At 38.0% G+C, this 13,962-nt stretch overlaps 2 protein-coding genes and 1 long non-coding RNA gene across 6 annotated transcripts in view; 1 reads left to right on the forward strand and 2 right to left on the reverse strand.

Moving 5' to 3' along the window:
• The window catches only part of LOC122976623 (immunoglobulin superfamily member 10-like), a 106,560-nt gene that overhangs the window by 64,686 nt on the left and 27,912 nt on the right, over window positions 1-13,962 (reverse strand). The gene's annotated exons all lie outside the window — the stretch shown is intronic.
• LOC122976391 overlaps window positions 1-13,962 on the reverse strand; it is a 29,585-nt gene that overhangs the window by 14,917 nt on the left and 706 nt on the right. The gene's annotated exons all lie outside the window — the stretch shown is intronic.
• Window positions 1,801-10,692, forward strand: LOC122976352. Of its 3 annotated transcripts, XM_044344793.1 has the most exons (23): window positions 1,801-1,902; window positions 2,086-2,159; window positions 2,520-2,642; window positions 3,305-3,376; window positions 3,489-3,722; window positions 5,104-5,210; window positions 5,470-5,583; window positions 5,721-5,843; window positions 5,941-6,006; window positions 6,168-6,273; window positions 6,420-6,516; window positions 6,691-6,764; window positions 6,867-6,973; window positions 7,487-7,625; window positions 7,983-8,105; window positions 8,203-8,268; window positions 9,125-9,231; window positions 9,373-9,518; window positions 9,746-9,866; window positions 9,971-10,089; window positions 10,224-10,346; window positions 10,444-10,509; window positions 10,671-10,692. In XM_044344793.1, the coding sequence occupies exons 9-19, from the start codon at window positions 5,981-5,983 to the stop codon at window positions 9,748-9,750; spliced, it is 996 nt and encodes a 331-aa protein (XP_044200728.1). In that variant the 5' UTR covers window positions 1,801-1,902; window positions 2,086-2,159; window positions 2,520-2,642; window positions 3,305-3,376; window positions 3,489-3,722; window positions 5,104-5,210; window positions 5,470-5,583; window positions 5,721-5,843; window positions 5,941-5,980; the 3' UTR covers window positions 9,751-9,866; window positions 9,971-10,089; window positions 10,224-10,346; window positions 10,444-10,509; window positions 10,671-10,692. The 3 variants fall into 3 exon arrangements, with proteins under 3 accessions (XP_044200728.1, XP_044200729.1, XP_044200730.1); XM_044344794.1 differs by lacking the exons at window positions 1,801-1,902; window positions 2,086-2,159; window positions 2,520-2,642; ... (11 more) ...; window positions 10,444-10,509; window positions 10,671-10,692 and adding an exon at window positions 7,114-7,259 and having other exon boundaries at window positions 6,700-6,764; window positions 9,373-9,687; XM_044344795.1 differs by lacking the exons at window positions 1,801-1,902; window positions 2,086-2,159; window positions 2,520-2,642; ... (11 more) ...; window positions 10,444-10,509; window positions 10,671-10,692 and adding an exon at window positions 7,730-7,848 and having other exon boundaries at window positions 6,700-6,764; window positions 9,373-9,687.

Consider the following 13,962-nt stretch of genomic DNA (forward strand, 5'->3'; position numbering starts at 1 on the left):
GGATTACAAAATTGGTTTAGTGTAAAACAGCTACAGATAATCCATATTTAGAATAACCAATTTAAAAAAATATAGCTCATTGAATATATGTGTCAATGTTTATTACATGCTATGCAATAAATAAGTAATCTACACACTGTATCAATATTTTGTGGCCAAGGAAAATTCCATGTCTCTTAGTAGAAGGAAAGTGCCCATTTAAACCTTTAATGGGACCTAATTTTATTTAGTTGACATTGTTGGAAATATGTTATTTTAATTAGATATTCATTATCAAGGTCATAGTTAAGGGAGGTTTTGTACTGGACAGCATTTTATTATGTGTAACTGTAGGTTTTTTTTCTGTCCTCATTATTGATAGATTGGGTGTGGGCAGTATAATTTTCAGTATTTACTTTCTGCCAACATTAGTTATTCATATTTGAGGTTATGATCACTACGAAATGACTATGCTAACAAAAATGTCATTACTGTTATAGTTATAGTGATCAGGAATGCTTTGAGATTGTACAGTTAGTCAACAAATAGATAAATTTGTCTCATTCCCACATACAGTCTAATGACTGTAACGGCCAAGCAAGGGGTCAAGTCCAATAACAATGAAAAAATGAAAGTTGTATTTTACAGATTGACAGCAGGGTGGAGAATGGCCTTGACCAGGAGATGGTGTCAGAGGCTGATGAAACAGGCCCAGCACCACCAAAGTCTGCTGCAGTCACAGCTTTGTCTCCAGGCAATATCGAAAAATGTATGTTTCAGAATATTTAGTTCTCTTTTAATGTCAAGAACAAAGTCCCTCACATACCAGGTTTTTATGTAGTAATCCCTGCACTTTGTGCTTATTTCTTTAAGGCGTGAAGGATGCCTGGGATGGTCTAAAGGCCAATGTCCTGCTATCAAAAATTGGGCCGTACAAGATCTTTTACTGGGACATTGGCCGAACGGGGCCTGGATTGGAGCTTGAGAGTGAGGCAAAAAATATATATATACCAAATTCATTTGAAAAGTAATGACTACTACTACTAATTCATATGTGGATAATGTATGAATAAAATAATGAATTGTTCATTTTAAACTGTTAATAATTGTAAGTCAATTTTACTAGGTCATAAATGCGTACTTGGCCATGCTGGAGCGTCGACACAATATAACAGCGAAGGAGAAGGTGCTCCATATAGATACATTTGGAATGACCTCAGTGTGGAAAGGAAATATTCCACGATTCAGGGTTAGTTGCAGACTGTCTCATTACATATGCTGGTAACAGTGACTGATGTTGATGGCTTGCAAGTTAAAGCTTTTGTACTATATTTACATTATTTCAGTGGGACCCCACACATTATAAAATGCTGTTTGCTGTCATGAATGAACACCATCACTGGTTCCTGGTTGTAAGTATTACTTTTTCAGCAACTGGGAGCAATTAGTAATAGTATTTTCTTGTGCTCCGCTCCTTGCTCTTGACATTGTATAACAAATATATTGTGATGTTTGTATGATGTTTAAGTCAGTAAATCTGGTTACTATATTTAAACATATTTTGTGTTTTTAGAGCATTCATGAGGAAGAAAGGGTTCAATGTGTCAAGGTGGAAATGTGACACAGTGCCTCATCCTCACCAACCAGACAGCACCTCCTGTGGGGTTTTTGCCATTAAGGTATGAAAAAACATGTTCTTTTTACTCCAGTATGTGCACATATAAAATATTGCCTCCTTGGTGAAATATATATTTAGAATAAAATAAAATAAAATTCATATTTGTTGGTAAATTATAACATGTGTTTTTTCATATCAGTTCATTGAGAAAATCTTAATGGAGGAAAAGCTCAAATTCCCTGCTGGCCAAAGTGATATGACAGAGCTACGTTGGCAGATTGCCACTACTCTTCTTCGGGAGTCTGGTAAGTTACATGATAGCACTGCTAACAAGTTGTGAATGAAAATGTCTATGAGTACTCTGGTTGTCATCTTCGATAATTACAGAAAATACAAATAATACAAATACAGTGGATTTTGTTCAAAAGAAAGCTTCTTGTCCTCACAAATGTCGTCCCCTTTCAAATATTTTTCCATTTTTCTGACAGATGATCTGACAGACCTTTGTTTCTTCTGTGGGGAGGTTGATGTAGATGACCCTGAAGAGGAGGAGCTGACATGGGTATTTTATTTTAGATATATAATGCAGTCCTGTAGTATTTCACTTTTCATTAAGAAGATTTAGAAAGAAGAAAATATAACGCTTATTATTGTTTGCCAACAGCTAAACAAGGAGGTGTGCAACAGTCTGGGGATTCAGTGCAGCCTTTGCGCACCATGTCACCCAAAGACAAATGGGCCTGTCGAAAAACAGAACGGAACAATACAGAGGTAACAGTACTGTAATTATTTTACTTTACTGTGTATATTGTTTTTTGATACATGTTTCAAACAAAGGATAATGCTTATTATTGTTTGCCAACAGCTAAACAAGGAGGTGTGCAACATTTTAACACAATTGTTAAAATGTTTTGCACTACAGATATCCTGCCATGCCTGCAGGAGGCGGTTCCACTATGTGTGTGTGGGAAGGCCAAAGGTTGAGGAGAGATTTGTATGTGCAGCATGCTGAATCTACACAGAAATAAAAAAGGGACTAAAAGACGTGAGTATTGTTGTTTGTTGTTTTTCTTGATTTTGAATGTTTTATAAGTCATGTGAAAAACATGTAGACAGCAAGACAAGCTGCTACTGTGCTGGTTTCTGTATGTATCTGTTTGTCCAGAGACTAGCCACAACCAACCCAAATGCCAGAATAAAATGTTGGCATTGTATGTTTCTGCAAACCACGGATACATTTAATGTCTACGTTGTTGTTGGCCATTATCAGTTAAATAATCTTTTATAATGTGACAACACTGTGGTTGAGGTTTGGTTAGGTTTAGGCACAAAAAAACAGTTGGTTAGAGTTAGGGAAAGATCATGGTTTGGGTTAAAAAAATAAAAGTGCCTGCAAATGTCCCGAAGTCTGACTAAAAACTCATGGTTTTGTCGGTTGAAACAGAGAGCAGGCATTGGTTTCGAGGTGGTCTTGAACCCTCCCTCCTCCTAATAAGAAATTCAGCTCATATAGATGTCATGTGAACTACATCACTTTAGAAATGTTGATATGATACAGATTCAATGTATCTGTGGTTTGCAGAAACGTACAAAGCCAACATTTTATTCTGGCGACCAGGCTGCCATACCACATAAAACTTTATAATCACAGACTAAATATTCCCTCCTTCTAATACTGAAGTTCACTGTTAACATATTATTTTCCAGGTTAGAGAATGTGCAGAATGCCAGGCCAGAGCTTCAACTATGAAGCAGGAGACCGAGTACATCCCCATACAAGTAATTCACAATATTTTGCTCTACTCTTTGAAGCTTATATTTTATGATGGAGAATGCTTTATAGTAATTCTAAGTGAATAATGTATTTGTTATTTTGCTCTCCTTTGTTAAGGTGAGCCAGCCCTTTGAACTTGTGGGGATGGACATTTTTGGCAGAGTGGCTGAGACAGAGGCGGGCAACACATACATCTGTGTGATGGTGGACTACTACACCAAGTGGTCCCAAGCGTTTGCCTTGCCCACAAAAATACCTGCAGATGTGGCTGACTGTATAGTCAGGTTCTTTTACCGTTTTGGGGCCCCAAAAAGGATCCTCATTGATGAGGGACAAGAGTTCGTTAATGAGGTTTGTTGAATGTTACAGCCAGGTTGCGATTTTTGGAAAATAAATCAGAACCACAGTGGGCCTATATAGACTATGGAGCTTATTAGGCTATTTCTTGCTGTTGTACAGTAACATTTATAAAATAACTATGAACTTTAATAAAAATAATAAGGCTACAAAATTTTAAGTTGGACACTACATTTCCAGGAATACTTTAATCATTTTCTTAATTAATTTAAGGTTAGCTTTAACAATAGCTTTAATGTTCTCCTTCATCCTTTTATCCCCGACTTCCAGCTTAAAATGCTCGGCGATTTTCAACAACTGCTCACGTGAACAGCGCTCCAATAACTCCTCTGACGGAGCTCTCAAGAAATCCTCCACACTAGCCATGACTTGAACACAACACAGCTTACCTGCTCAAAACACCAAACTGCTGATACGACAAAACCAAGCTATAACTCCTACACGCAGCCCACTGAGCCCACACAGCCCCGACACAGCCAAAACATCACCGCAGCCCCGTCCCCCTAACTGCCTAACCAGAGTCTAACTAAGCTCCCCCCTAGTCTTCAGGTGCTACTTGTGGCGGGTATTTACGCACTTCAGCCCGTCAGCCCGGTAAAGCAACCATAAAAAAATGGTGGCTCACCTGCAGCCGCGGATGTGCTCCCGAGACAACTGCTCCAGCCACGTTCCCACCACACTAACAACCCCCAAACGAATTCCAAAGGGAACCCGCTCTTAAGCCTAACAAGGGACAGAACAACGGCGATTTACTACGGCCGCGCACAGAACCGACAGAACTCAGAGCCACACAAAACTCACCAGCATAACCAGCCTGGCAACACAAGCAAAAACTTCAGCCGAATCAGCAACTCGCTAAAGCAGTTTACATTATTCCAAAGCAAACAACTTACCATACTCGTCAATGGCTCCCAACAACAGATTGCGAAACTCATTCATAAAACGAGGCGCACAGCTTACTACGCTACAGCTGATCTCCGACGTCACGCCAACCCCGGGTCAACAAAGCTTAAACGAGCCCCCATATGTCACAGCCCGGCTCATAGGCTGCGACAAAATATGGGAGACCAGACGAGTCTTGTAACTGAGGATAAGCGTTTATTTACAAAATGATAACGGAACAAACGTGGAAGTCAGTAATCAGTAATGTAGGCGTGTGTGGGGGAGAAACTCTAGGCGGCCAAGCTTTGTAGTCCCGACCACACTGGGCCCAGGTGTGGCACATCGCACCCTGTTTGCAGCATGTCGTTACATAAATGAAAATGTTTTTGATGATCTCACATTTATCTGCATAGGCGGTAATATTTTTTGCAATGAATCATTAAAAGTTATTTGTTTCAAACAAAGGATAATGCTTATTATTGTTTGCCAACAGCTAAACAAGGAGGTGTGCAACAGTCTGGGGATTCAGTGCAGCCTTTGCGCACCATATCACCCAAAGACAAATGGGCCTGTCGAAAAACAGAACGGAACAATACAGAGGTAACAGCACTGTAATTATTTTACTTTACTGTGTATATTGTTTTTTGATACATGTAATTTTTAATATATTTATGATATTGTGAACTGAAAATGTATTGAAAGCAAGGTGGCCTGCCTATTTATGTGATAATACTTTTCAGGGCACTGTTCCAACTTGTCAAGCAGCATCCAGAGAGTTGGGATTCATATTTGGAAGCAGTGATGTTTGGGTTGAGGTTTTTATGTAGTAATCCCTGCACTTTGTGCTTATTTCTTTAAGGCGTGAAGGATGCCTGGGATGGTCTAAAGGCCAATGTCCTGCTATCAAAAATTGGGCCGTACAAGATCTTTTACTGGGACATTGGCCGAACGGGGCCTGGATTGGAGCTTGAGAGTGAGCTAAAATATATAAATACCAAATTCATTTGAAAAGTAATGATTATTACTACTGATTCATACGTGGATAATGTATGAATAAAATAATTAATTGTTCATTTTAAACTGTTAATAATTGTAAGTCAATTTTACTAGGTCATAAATGCGTACTTGGCCATGCTGGAGCGTCGACACAATATAACAGCGAAGGAGAAGGTGCTCCATATAGATACATTTGGAATGACCTCAGTGTGGAAAGGAAATATTCCACGATTCAGGGTTAGTTGCAGACTGTCTCATTACATATGCTGGTAATAGTGACTGATGTTGATGGCTTGCAAGTTAAAGCTTTTGTACTATATTTACATTATTTCAGTGGGACCCCACACATTACAAAATGCTGTTTGCTGTCATGAATGAACACCATCACTGGTTCCTGGTTGTAAGTATTACTTTTTCAGCTACTGGGAGCAATTGGTAATAGTATTTTCTTGTGCTCCGCTCTTTGCTCTTGACATTGTATAACAAATATATTGTTATGCTTGTATGATGTTTAAGTCAGTAAATCTGGTTACTATATTTAAACATATTTTGTGTTTTTAGAGCATTCATGAGGAAGAAAGGGTTCAATGTGTCAAGGTGGAAATGTGACACAGTGCCTCATCCTCACCAACCAGACAGCACCTCCTGTGGGGTTTTTGCCATTAAGGTATGAAAAAACATGTTCTTTTTACTCCAGTATGTGCACATATAAAATATTGCCTCCTTGGTGAAATATATATTTAGAATAAAATAAAATAAAATTTATATTTGTTGGTCAATTATAACATGTGTTTTTAATATCCGTTCATTGAGAAAATCTTAATGGAGGAAAAGGTTAAATTCCCTGCTGGCCAAAGTGATATGACAGAGCTACGTTGGCAGATTGCCACTACTCTTCTTCGGGAGTCTGGTAAGTTACATGATAGCACTGCTAACAAGTTGTGAATGAAAATGTCTATGAGTACTCTGGTTGTCATCTTCGATAATTACAGAAAATACAAATACAGTGGATTTTGCTCAAAAGAAAGCTTCTTGTCCTCACAAATGTAGTCCCCTTTCAAATATTTTTCCATTTTTCTGACAGATGATCTAACAGACCTGTGTTTCTTCTGTGGGGAGGTTGATGTAGATGACCCTGAAGAGGAGGAGCTGACATGGGTATTTTATTTTAGATATATAATGCAGTCCTGTAGTATTTCACTTTTCATTAAGAAGATTTAGAAAGAAGAAAATATAATGCTTATTATTGTTTGCCAACAGCTAAACAAGGAGGTGTGCAACAGTCTGGGGATTCAGTGCAGCCTTTGCGCACCATATCACCCAAAGACAAATGGGCCTGTCGAAAAACAGAACGGAACAATACAGAGGTAACATCACTGTAATTATTTTACTTTAATGTGTATATTGTTTTTTGATACATGTAATTTTTAATATATTTATGATATTGTGAACTGAAAATGTATTGGAAGCAAGGTGGCCTGCCTATTTATGTGATAATACTTTTCAGGGCACTGTTCCAACTTGTCAAGAAGTATCCAGAGAGTTGGGATACATATTTGGAAGCAGTGATGTTTGGGTTGAGGACCAAAAAAGACAGCACTACGAAGTTCTCCCCATTCTTCCTCCTGTTTGGGACAGAGGCCTGCCTCCCGAGTGAGATTCCAGAGGTTATATTTGAGGTTATGATCACTACGAAATGACTATGCTAACAAAAATGTCATTACTGTTATAGTTATAGTGATCAGGAGTGCTTTGAGATTGTACAGTTAGTCAACAAATAGATAAATTTGTCTCATTCCCACATACAGTCTAATGACTGCAATGGTCAAGCAAGGGGTCAAGTCCATTAACAATGAAAAAATGAAAGTTGTATTTTACAGATTGACAGCAGCGTGGAGAATGGCCTTGACCAGGAGGTGGTGTCAGAGGCTGATGAAACAGGCCCAGCACCACCAACAGGCCCAGCACCACCAAAGTCTGCTGCAGTCACAGCTTTGTCTCCAGGCAATATCGAAAAATGTATGTTTCAGAATATTTAGTTCTCTTTTAATGTAAAGAACAAAGTCCCTCACATACCAGGTTTTTATGTAGTAATCCCTGCACTTTGTGCTTATTTCTTTAAGGCGTGAAGGATGCCTGGGATGGTCTAAAGGCCAATGTCCTGCTATCAAAAATTGGGCCGTACAAGATCTTTTACTGGGACATTGGCCGAACGGGGCCTGGATTGGAGCTTGAGAGTGAGGTAAAAAATATATAAATACCAAATTCATTTGAAAAGTAATGATTATTACTACTGATTCATATGTGGATAATGTATGAATAAAATAATTAATTGTTCATTTTAAACTGTTAATAATTGTAAGTCAATTTTACTAGGTCATAAATGCGTACTTGGCCATGCTGGAGCGTCGACACAATATAACAGCGAAGGAGAAGGTGCTCCATATAGATACATTTGGAATGACCTCAGTGTGGAAAGGAAATATTCCACGATTCAGGGTTAGTTGCAGACTGTCTCATTACATATGCTGGTAACAGTGACTGATGTTGATGGCTTGCAAGTTAAAGCTTTTGTACTATATTTACATTATTTCAGTGGGAACCCACACATTACAAAATGCTGTTTGCTGTCGTGAATGAACACCATCACTGGTTCCTGGTTGTAAGTATTACTTTTTCAGCAACTGGGAGCAATTGGTAATAGTATTTTCTTGTGCTCTGCTCTTTGCACTTGACATTGTATAACAAATATATTGTGATGTTTGTATGATGTTTAAGTCAGTAAATCTGGTTACTATATTTAAACATATTTTGTGTTTTTAGAGCATTCATGAGGAAGAAAGGGTTCATTGTGTCAAGGTGGAAATGTGACACAGTGCCTCATCCTCACCAACCAGACAGCACCTCCTGTGGGGTTTTTGCCATTAAGGTATGAAAAAACATGTTCTTTTTACTCCAGTATGTGCACATATAAAATATTGCCTCCTTGGTGAAATATATATTTAGAATAAAATAAAATAAAATTCATATTTGTTGGTAAATTATAACATGTGTTTTTAATATCATTTCATTGAGAAAATCTTAATGGAGGAAAAGCTCAAATTCCCTGCTGGCCAAAGTGATGTGACAGAACTACGTTGGCAGATTGCCACTACTCTTCTTCGGGAGTCTGGTAAGTTACATGATAGCACTATTAACAAGTTGTGAATGAAAATGTCTATGAGTACTCTGTCATCTTCGATAATTACAGAAAATACAAATACAGTGGATTTTGTTCAAAAGAAAGCTTCTTGTCCTCACAAATGTCGTCCCCTTTCAAATATTTTTCCATTTTTCTGACAGATGATCTGACAGACCTTTGTTTCTTCTGTGGGGAGGTTGATGTAGATGACACTGAAGAGGAGGAGCTGACATGGGTATTTTATTTTAGATATATAATGCAGTCCTGTGGTATTTCACTTTTCATTAAGAAGATTTAGAAAGAAGAAAATATAATGCTTATTATTGTTTGCCAACAGCTAAACAAGGAGGTGTGCAACAGTCTGGGGATTCAGTGCAGCCTTTGCGCACCATATCACCCAAAAACAAATGGGCCTGTCGAAAAACAGAACGGAACAATACAGAGGTAACATCACTGTAATTATTTTTACTTAACTGTGTATATTGTTTTTTGATACATGTAATTTTTAATATATTTATGATATTGTGAACTGAAAATGTATTGGAAGCAAGGTGGCCTGCCTATTTATGTGATAATACTTTTCAGGGCACTGTTCCAACTTGTCAAGAAGTATCCAGAGAGTTGGGATACATATTTGGAAGCAGTGATGTTTGGGTTGAGGACCAAAAAAGACAGCACTACGAAGTTCTCCCCATTCTTCCTCCTGTTTGGGACAGAGGCCTGCCTCCCGAGTGAGATTCCAGAGGTTATATTTGAGGTTATGATCACTACGAAATGACTATGCTAACAAAAATGTCATTACTGTTATAGTTATAGTGATCAGGAGTGCTTTGAGATTGTACAGTTAGTCAACAAATAGATAAATTTGTCTCATTCCCACATACAGACTAATGACTGTAACGGCCAAGCAAGGGGTCAAGTCCAATAACAATGAAAAAATGAAAGTTGTATTTTACAGATTGACAGCAGCGTGGAGAATGGCCTTGACCAGGAGGTGGTGTCAGAGGCTGATGAAACAGGCCCAGCACCACCAAAGTCTGCTGCAGTCACAGCTTTGTCTCCAGGCAATATCGAAAAATGTATGTTTCAGAATATTTAGTTCTCTTTTAATGTAAAGAACAAAGTCCCTCACATACCAGGTTTTTATGTAGTAATCCCTGCACTTTGTGCTTATTTCTTTAAGGTGTGAAGGATGCCTGGGATGGTCTAAAGGCCAATGTCCTGCTATCAAAAATTGGGCCGTACAAGATCTTTTACTGGGACATTGGCCGAACGGGGCCTGGATTGGAGCTTGAGAGTGAGGTAAAAAATATATAAATACCAAATTCATTTGAAAAGTAATGATTATTACTACTGATTCATATGTGGATAATGTATGAATAAAATAATTAATTGTTCATTTTAAACTGTTAATAATTGTAAGTCAATTTTACTAGGTCATAAATGCGTACTTGGCCATGCTGGAGCGTCGACACAATATAACAGCGAAGGAGAAGGTGCTCCATATAGATACATTTGGAATGACCTCAGTGTGGAAAAGAAATATTCAACGTTTCAGGGTGAGTTGCAGACTGTCTCATTACATATGCTGGTAACAGTGACTGATGTTGATGGCTTGCAAGTTAAAGCTTTTGTACTATATTTACATTATTTCAGTGGGACCCCACACATTATAAAATGCTGTTTGCTGTTGTGAATGAACACCATCACTGGTTCCTGGTTGTAAGTATTACTTTTTCAGCAACTGGGAGCAATTAGTAATAGTATTTTCTTGTGCTCCGCTCCTTGCTCTTGACATTGTATAACAAATATATTGTGATGTTTGTATGATGTTTAAGTCAGTAAATCTGGTTACTATATTTAAACATATTTTGTGTTTTTAGAGCATTCATGAGGAAGAAAGGGTTCAATGTGTCAAGGTGGAAATGTGACACAGTGCCTCATCCTCACCAACCAGACAGCACCTCCTGTGGGGTTTTTGCCATTAAGGTATGAAAAAACATGTTCTTTTTACTCCAGTATGTGCACATATAAAATATTGCCTCCTTGGTGAAATATATATTTAGAATAAAATAAAATAAAATTCATATTTGTTGGTAAATTATAACATGTGTTTTTAATATCTGTTCATTGAGAAAATCTTAATGGAGGAAAAGCTCAAATTCCCTGCTGGCCAAAGTGATGTGACAGAACTACGTTGGCAGATTGCCACTACTCTTCTTCGGGAGTCTGGTAAGTTACATGATAGCACTACTAACAAGTTGTGAATGAAAATGTCTGAGTACTCTGGTTGTCATCTTCGATAATTACAGAAAATACAAATAATACAAATACAGTGGATTTTGCTCAAAAGAAAGCTTCTTGTCCTCACAAATGTTGTCCCCTTTCAAATATTTTTCCATTTTTCTGACAGATGATCTGACAGACCTGTGTTTCTTCTGCGGGGAGGTTGATGTAGATGACCCTGAAGAGGAGGAGCTGACATGGGTATTTTATTTTAGATATACAATGCAGTCCTGTAGTATTTCACTTTTCATTAAGAAGATTTAGAAAGAAGAAAATATAATGCTTATTATTGTTTGCCAACAGCTAAACAAGGAGGTGTGCAACAGTCTGGGGATTCAGTGCAGCCTTTGCGCACCATATCACCCAAAGACAAATGGGCCTGTCGAAAAACAGAACGGAACAATACAGAGGTAACAGCACTGTAATTATTTTACTTTACTGTGTATATTGTTTTTTGATACATGTTTCAAACAAAGGATAATGCTTATTATTGTTTGCCAACAGCTAAACAAGGAGGTGTGCAACATTTTAACACAATTGTTAAAATGTTTTGCACTACAGATATCCTGCCATGCCTGCAGGAGGCGGTTCCACTATGTGTGTGTGGGGAGGCCAAAGGTTGAGGAGAGATTTGTATGTGCAGCATGCTGAGTCTACACAGAAATAAGAAAGGAACTAAAAGACGTGAGTATTGTTGTTTATTATTTTTCTTGATTTTGAATGTTTTATAAGTCATGTGGAAAACATGTAGACAGCAAGACAAGCTGCTACTGTGCTGGTTTCTGTATGTATCTGTTTGTCCAGAGACTAGCCACAACCAACCCAAACGCCAGAATAAAATGTTGGCATTGTATGTTTCTGCAAACCACGGATACATTTAATGTCTACGTTGTTGTTGGCCATTATCAGTTAAATAATGTTTTATAATGTGACAACACTGTGGTTGAGGTTTGGTTAGGTTTAGGCACAAAAACAGTTGGTTAGAGTTGGGGAAAGTTCATGGTTTGGGTTAAAAAAAATAAAAATAAAAGTGGCTGCAAATGTCCCGAAGTCTGACTAAAAACTCATGGTTTTGTCGGTTGAAACGGGAAGCGGGCCTTGGTTTCGAGGTGATCTCGAACCCTCTCTCCTCCTAATAAGAAATTCAGCTCATATAGATGTCATGTGAACTACATCACTTTAGAAATGTTGATATGATACAGATTCAATGTATCTGTGGTTCGCAGAAACGTACAAAGCCAACATTTTATTCTGGCGACCAGGCTGCCATACCACATAAAACTTTATAATAACAGACTAAATATTCCCTCCTTCTAATACTGAAGTTCACTGTTAACATATTATTTTCCAGGTTAGAGAATGTGCAGAATGCCAGGCCAGAGCTTCAACTATGAAGCAGGAGACCGAGTACATCCCCATACAAGTAATTCACAATATTTTGCTTTACTCTTTGAAGCTTATATTTTGTGATGGAGAATGCTTTATAGTATTTCTAAGTGAATAATGTATTTGTTATTTTGCTCTCCTTTGTTAAGGTGAGCCAGCCCTTTGAACTTGTGGGGATGGACATTTTTGGCAGAGTGGCTGAGACAGAGGCGGGAAACACATACATCTGTGTGATGGTGGACTACTACACCAAGTGGTCCCAAGCGTTTGCCCTGCCCACAAAAACACCTGCAGATGTGGCTGACTGTATAGTCAGGTTCTTAATGGTTAATGGTACAGTGCCTTGAAGAAGTATTGAATCCCCCTGAAAGTCATCACCATTTTCTTGCTTACAAAAGATACTGAAAAATAGTTCCATAATCATTATTTTCATTGTGAAAACTTATGCTGTAGTATATTTATAAAAAGGGAAAAATTAGTATTTTCCTCACTTGAGCGTTTCAGTCACCTTGTCTCTTTAGTCTTCCTTCTCTCTTATTTCACAACCTGGCTAATGATCCTTAGACTGAGTGTTTTTTATATCCATAAAGAGATCTAAGACGTTTTCTTTAAATTAGCTCTATTAAGTAATTGCATAACTATAGAAATAACCAAATTACACTCATTTGGAAAGATAAACAAAGAACCATGATAATTAATTTCATATAATTCATAAAATTCACTGTTTATAATACCACTTCTGTTTATGTCAACAGAGGGGGAAGTTGACATAAGCTTCGAGGAGCTGTTGGTCTTTGTCACCGGGGCTGACAGCCTCCCACCCTTGGGTTTCCAGCAGTCCTGTGTCATAGACTTTTATGACCAGGAGCCAAGAACACGACGATTCCCCTACGCATCTACCTGCAGTCTCTGTATCTCACTACCAAGAAGCATTGTTGAAGAGGGAGTTGATTATTTCTAAGCCAGATACAACTGATACATTTAAGGGAAGTCTGAGACACCATTGTTTCTAAGATGAATCATACTTGGATTATTACCAAAGCATCAAGGTCACTAATAAACTCAGAAATAATGACAGAATAGTTTTGAATATTATTTTGAACGACTCCTACGCTCCACAATAGGAGGAGTTGTGAAAGGTATATAATATGATGTTTTATGATTTTGCATTGGGTTCTCTATCCCGGGATCAAGGCCTCAGTTTGCTTTGTATTGCTCTTTACGCACAGTAAACCTACTCACATTGAACTCTACAAGCTTCAAGTGTATTTTTTGAGTCTCTCTCTTATACGTTTTGAGTTTAATGCTCAGTTGTGGGTGACCTAAAGATTTATTGGCTCATCTGAAGATTTCCCACGACAGGGTTATAGGGCTGGGTGACTGTTTCGTTGTGATTGGATGTTCAATTTCAAGTGTATTAGTTTATGTATATGTATACATATACTTCTGAATTTCACATTATGGAAATGTTTTTATTGAGTGGATATGTTCGTTTCCCTCAGC

This window comes from Thunnus albacares, chromosome 24 (genome assembly GCF_914725855.1).
Source record: "Thunnus albacares chromosome 24, fThuAlb1.1, whole genome shotgun sequence".
Lineage (NCBI taxonomy): Eukaryota > Metazoa > Chordata > Actinopteri > Scombriformes > Scombridae > Thunnus > Thunnus albacares.